The 6,800-nt window shown below is 36.8% G+C and overlaps 1 protein-coding gene across 1 annotated transcript; it reads left to right on the top strand.

Annotated features, from left to right (window-relative positions):
• Nucleotides 1-650: 650 nt before the first annotated feature.
• LOC134798535 (uncharacterized) lies at nt 651-5,375 on the top strand. The gene is made up of 6 exons (XM_063770920.1): nt 651-1,104; nt 1,513-1,819; nt 2,617-2,713; nt 3,699-3,809; nt 4,198-4,359; nt 5,293-5,375. The coding sequence occupies exons 1-6, from the start codon at nt 651-653 to the stop codon at nt 5,356-5,358; spliced, it is 1,197 nt and encodes a 398-aa protein (XP_063626990.1). The 3' UTR covers nt 5,359-5,375.
• The last annotated feature ends 1,425 nt before the right edge of the window (nt 5,376-6,800 follow it).

Consider the following 6,800-nt stretch of genomic DNA (forward strand, 5'->3'; position numbering starts at 1 on the left):
CTTAGGCTAAAAACTATTAACATATCAATAACAGATATTCGAAGACTTTCAAACAGGAGTTACTTCCCGCTTCCACTAAATTACGTAAAATGCCTAAACTTAATTTATTAAACTACAAAGGTATGTTAATACTTGTAGCTCTTTCCCATAATAAATAAAAATAAAACAAAATAAAATAGCCTTTATTGCTGTTTCTTTCCTTACAATTAATATATGCCTACTTACTAATAAAACTAACTAAATTATTTAATCCTATGTTTATGATCCTAATTATGTGAATGATCGGCAACTGGATGTTTGTGTAGAACAGCTTGTCTGTCGACAAAGGCCTCCACTTTCCCATAAATATACACTTTAATATTATAAAGGTACATTTTTTCGAATGTCTTCCATGTACAGACTTTCGACCCTCTTCAGCTTTATTATATGTATAGATAGATAGATAATGACTTATACCTATGCCTTAAGGATCTCTGGAAGAAAAACCAATATCACCATTCAATTTACTTAAGTAGTACTAAGTATCCTATTATTATACAACTTCATAATCTCTCAAAATTAAGCCAATTTACACCTACAGCTGTTGGTTTACTTATTCGTTCTTCATTGAAAGAGAAAGCTTATGCCTTGGAAGAGTCTGACCCATAAAAATGAAAAACTATTTCATTTTGAAAACCTTATGCAGAAAAATGTACTTAGCAGGAGCGGGTGATTTTTGGTTTGAGGAGGGCGAAATAAGCGAAGGCAAAAGTATGCGATACCAACTTCTATGCGTTATATTATTTTCTATTTATATTTCCATGACTGTATTGGAAATTATTGGGTTGTTCTTTGGCGACATGCCTAATGATGAAAGGAGCGATTGTACGTCGTTCGCTGTGACCCATACTATAATTCTGGGCAAGATGTTTTCAGTCATCCTGAATAGGAAACGCGTCAAGGAATTGAACAGGAAATTAGTAGAGATTTGCAAAGACCATGAAGACGAACATCGACTGGCTGAGAATTATATAATTATGAAAAATAACGTGAGAGCATACGCGGTGTCTGTTTATGGTGCGTTTGTTTTGTATCTTTATGAAGGCATTCGGAAGATGATGACAGGTAAACAGTTTAATTTAAGTATAGGTACTAAGGCTACTAAACTTGCTGTACTTAGTTTGAATAACCAGCGCTAACCGTAGTTTAGTAGTACTTGGTACGAGCTAGAGATATAGGTGTACGAGTACAGGTGTGTCTGGAAAAATGTGTCTCGCGGACAAATCTGTCAACATGACAGAAACTAGGCACATAATATGTCTCTGCGAACAGATCACCCGCGCACAGATGTGCTTGATTCCCGCCAGACGGCCCGGATGGACACCTTTGTACGTATATCCATAGTTATGACCTAAGCAAAACTATTTTTGTATTTTGCTGGCTTTATGATGATCTTTCTGATAGCAGTACGTTTGGTCAATTTGGAGGTATTATGGGACCAAGTAGGTATCTACTGATATTGTGTTTTTCCAGGATCCCACTTCATAACAATTGTGACATATTGGCCATTTTACGAAGATAATTCCGCCATTGCTATTACATTCAGATTCTTTACAACAGGAATGTTGGGCGTTATGATGGCCCCCATGATATGCATTGACTCCTTCGCTATGGTAACTCTGATCATGTACAAGTATAAATTTATCACGTTGAGATATTATTTGGAAGGTTTAAGGGAACAGTTTGACAGGAATAATTATGCTGGAAATGAGGAATATGCTACAGATCAACTGCACTCTGGATTGATTGAAGGAATCAAGATGCATAGTAATCTTATAAGGTACTTATTTATTTGCTTATTTATTTATCTTTAAAATAGTAAGCTCGTGACTTACGTACCTATGACAAAAACCAAAAACATTTACCAGTTGCTTTTCGGTGAAGGAATCTTCCTGATCGCGATATCACAGGTTTCAGAGAAGAAATTTGAAAGGTGTGTGAGCGTTTTCACTTTTAAACACTGTCTGATCCGATATCGGATGTATGTAGGATCTTACATTACATCCACAATGTCGCTCTCGGGCCGCTGTGTATACTTGCAAGTTGCAACGTCAGCGCGCCCCGCGCCTGCTTCAGGGGCACACTACAGTAAACATTCTAAGCAAAACTCACTACGTACTATCAAAAAAATAAAGTAACAATGCACTTTATTACACTTGTAACACGGTTAATTGTCTAATAATTTCAATGATGTTAGTTAGTGACTTTTGCTTGTCACCCGACGATATACACACAAAAAAAAAAAATCGGTCCGACGGGGAGGTCCGACATGGCTGAAATTATTAGAAATGCTAATCCGATATCGGATATCGGAATCCCCTATGAGAAAGGCCAAATCCAATATCGGATCGGACAATGTGAAAACGCTCCTATTCGTAACAAATTATAGCCCAAACTATAGATAGATAGATCTTTATTTGGTATTAATCATACACCATATATCAGATATATATTGTTCAAAGACAGAATACTTGTGCCCAGTAATGGGGCGCATTTATTACTTAGGTTTATAAACAAAGTTTTTTTGGCTAACCGTAGTTGTCTATAATAATATTATATGTGTAATTATATCGTAAGGTTATCAAAAGACATCGACCGGTGCGTCGGCACGGTTCTGGCGCTCCAAGTTTGCCTGAGCTCGGGTTCCGCCGTGTCATTGCTGCTGCAGTTGGCCGTAAGTTTCTATTACTGAGGCGGTTGGTAAGAACATATAGTCTGTCAAGCAAAGTATGTCAGTAGCAATGTACAGCAAAGTGAAGTAGGGCCACACTCAAAGAGCAGTATTGCGCTAAGAAAAGCAGCAATGTACATCGAACCAAACATGTAATTATCATAACCTCAAATTATACAAATATTTACGATCAACGAGCATGATTGCACATTGTAGGCACCTTGCTTCATGCACAATCTTATTTAATATATTGGAATTTAATGGTGACAGCCGAAATTTCTTTTGAAATAGCAACGATTCAGAATGTAAACAAACAAAATGGCTGTCATTCACGATCCACTTTCCATGGATAAAACACAGATGACACGCGATTTTGGAATTATTCGAAAACAGTGTATTGCTAACCCGCGATTTTTCATATTTTCCGCCTTTTGCTACTGACAAGATTTGCTTGGCCAAGTATGATTAGATAATTGGTAAATCTATAGATACCTCCAATTTTATAAGAAATTCCGGTAAATATGTGCACCGAAAACCGATAAAATAACCAAGATGAAATTGCCAGTGTTTGACATCTATTTGACAGTCTGTTTGTCAATCTCTATTGCATGCCGTTATTGAAGGTGCGGAGCATAGGACAGTGTCAAGCACTGGGACATTTATATACATGCATAATGCTTTTGTTTTAGTAATATAGTACAGTAGTTTATGACAGAATTTACCTACTAGCGCAATTGCGATTTCAGGGTACCAGCTCAGTTATGGGCTTAAATAAATATGCACGCTTAAGCTAAATTGAATGCGCTTAGTGACGTGCCGCTGGGAATATCTCTTTGGGAATTCTTAATCTAGGAATTTTCCCATAAAATAAACTAGTAGGAATATATGATTTTCTCAGAAATGATCCCTAAGGTGCAACGCGCACCGGTTTGTAATCGTGTTCACGATAAATCATTTATTGAAACGATGTATAATTGCTTTTTTTCAGCTTTCAAAAAACATAACTATAGGTGCCCAATTGAAAATAATATTGTTTGCAGTAGCATTATACTTTCTACTCGCTCTTTTCCTTTGCAATGCTGGTGAAATAACGTATCAGGTAAGTCTTAATCTGTATTTTCAATCACAAACGCTTGCTATTGGGGAATAATTGAATAAAGTTTTTTTTAAAGGAATATTTTTATTTTTAAATGAAATTGGAATGTTTTTTTGATAAGTATTTTAATTTCATGCATAAAAGTTACATTGGGATTTAAACTGCACAAGCATTGCTGCACATGAATACTAAAACAAACCATAATTCCTGCAACAAGCTTCGTCATAAACATCTATGTATAAATAAACTAACGCCCATTCCCCACCCTGCACCAAGTCCACCCCGAGAGTTCCCATTATGCTAGCAGTATGCCCACACTGTATGGCGATGGAAACTTGTTGGACCAGCCAACATCCAGAGAGAGGAAGTCAAATAATTCAAATGTTCGAAGGCATCTCTTCTGTCCGACTCGATCTTCTACTGCGGCTGGCACGCTAGCTCCATGCGACGCGACATACGCCGACTCGTGCTGTTCTCGTGCGCGGCGGCGCAGCGACCAATCGTCATGAAGGCCTTCAATATGCTAGAGCTTACTTATGGAACATTTATACAGGTTAGTACTTTAGCTAAATTAGTTCTAGAGACTGGAATTATAACTTTCAGTCAATCAATTTAGGTTCAAATTTGACGGATTCTCGACGAGTGAAATAATTATTACAATTCGACGCGACCAAGCCTACTAGTGCCGTTTTCATCATCAGCGATCTTGAAGACTCCTCTGCCGTAAACCTTGCACAATTTTACAAACTTTTGTATGACTGACGTTTATCTAACATGGCTATTTGTACGTTATGTACAAATCATGTACAAATACTTAGAGGATATAACCAAACGGAGACGCAATGTCTATAATTTTCGGTACAAAGTAGTCTGCCGTTTTTTGCGGGGGAGGGGCACATCAAATGTATACGTAACGTAAATATAGCCATGTCAGATAAACAACAGTCCATACATGTGGTTGACCATCGGCCGCCTATTTTCGACGGAGGGGAACGCCTGTTAATGACCACTCAAATAGCCCATACATTTGACGTACCCCTCCCCCGCATAAATCGGCAGACTGTTTTGTATGGTTTTGTACAGAAAATGACAGCCAAGGCATCTCCAGTTACTAATTGCTCTAAAGCTGCAGCTCGTCTACGGCATTTTTATAATTTTTATACAGGTCAGGTGTGTTTGGAGCAAAAACTTGAAATAAATCAATGTCCCTCAACAAATAATATGGGACATTTGTTTGTCTTACTACAGATACTGTATCAGCTGTAAAAAACTCATTTGTCACCCAATTAACTCACTGTATTCTCGGGCAAATAATTCAAATTTTATATTAAAGGAAAAAATGGAAAAAGTTACGCTTCCGGCAGGACTTGAACCCGCAACGTCAAAATCAAATTTGAAAGAATTCAAATTCAAACTGATTTTCGAATGGCTGTAATGCGTGGTAATACAAATGTGTAGGTATCTAATGTATTTTTTTACATTACAGGTGGTAAGAGCCACATATTCGGTGTTCGCCCTAATTTACGCGCAAAACGAGTCAACGACCGAATAAATAGAACCTTTCAATCACGCCACAGCCACTTAACTTTGCGCTTAGAGTGAGTAGGTATTTGAGGTGCGTTGGGGTACTAAGATTGAATGGTTTTTTCATGGGGGGTTAGATAAAAAGCTGCCAGGATTGCTTCGTTATATGGGCGGCTTTTCATCTTAGCCCTCATTCATGAAAAAACCATTCAATCTTACCCCCAACTCACTAAATCAATTTTAAATAAGTTTTTGGCAAAAATTTCATTTTTGGTACCTACAAGTTTTTATCGCTGACTGTACTTTTCATACGACAGACAACTAATACTCATCGAGACAATTCTAAAAACCCCTAACACAATTAGGTTGCGTTGTTTCATCACAGAGTTCCTATGGCCACCTCCTGTCTCCATCATCAGATCAGTTCGACAGTACCATATTATTGTATTGTCATCAGAACTACATACAGCTGCCAATTTTCATGACGCTACGATCCTTGGAAGATGGTTAAATTAGTTACCTTAGATTCCATTACAAGTTAGTTACATACAGGTCGACCTAATAAAAGCTTGTTAAAAACTACTTGCTCGTCGCTCTGCCACATACACAATTATAATATTTATGATTAGTTTATATGCAATTATGTAACGTTAATAAGAAATGTAAGGTCATATACCTTACACAATTGATATTGACAAGTGTGTTTGAATTGGTTGGAGTCAACGATGTCTACAAGAGTTAACTTTGCATCGACTTTAACAGAACAAAGTGTCATTATAAATGTCACATTTTCATAGAAATTTGACATTGTCACAGCAGAATTAACTTGGTCCGACTAACTGCCCGATTCGAACTTTAAGATACGTCAATTAATATAAGTATCTGGAAACGAAATGGATTAGATGTGTCAGTGTCAAAAGTGACGTTTTTGTTTGAAGAAACGTCACATTTGACACTGACATATCGTTTCTAGACCTATTAACTGACATATCTTAAAGTTCGAATCGGGCCGTATAACGCTGCTACTGTGTATTGTTGCGTAACGTTTGCGTTTATTGTTTCAGTTACCACAATGGCACATACCGCCACCTACTTCAGCGGAATACTAAAATGTTGTACCTAACATAATTATCACATGTATTAAATTTAATAAAACCTACATAGATTTATCACAAAGTAGCTGGATTTTTCATTTTCAAGGAAAACCTCGTGGTTTTATATTTTCATTTTTTAATAACCTAGTTTGGACAAAGCCTGTGTTGTCGGCACATTTTTCTAAGAAAAATGATTGAATCCAACTCCAAAATGAGAGAACATTCAACACGTATATAGCCAAAATAATAGATAATAGGTATAGAGGGTTACTGTCATAGTAAATTTTGTAGGCACAGTAAATTTACTGCCATCTATCGACACACGATTAAAACTAAAAATGAAAATGTGCTAAAATTTTAAAATTTGAACACTATG

Source organism: Cydia splendana, chromosome 17, assembly GCF_910591565.1.
Source record: "Cydia splendana chromosome 17, ilCydSple1.2, whole genome shotgun sequence".
In the NCBI taxonomy this organism is placed as follows: Eukaryota; Metazoa; Arthropoda; class Insecta; order Lepidoptera; family Tortricidae; genus Cydia; species Cydia splendana.

Excerpts from the sequence above, each read along its gene's own strand:
- LOC134798535 (XM_063770920.1), top strand. The coding sequence starts at position 651 with ATGAAAAACTATTTCATTTTGAAAACCTTATGCAGAAAAATGTACTTA. Across the intron at positions 1,820-2,616 it reads ATGCATAGTAATCTTATAAG|GTTATCAAAAGACATCGACC; the intron begins GTACTTATTTAT and ends TTATATCGTAAG. Across the intron at positions 3,810-4,197 it reads CTGGTGAAATAACGTATCAG|GCATCTCTTCTGTCCGACTC; the intron begins GTAAGTCTTAAT and ends AAATGTTCGAAG.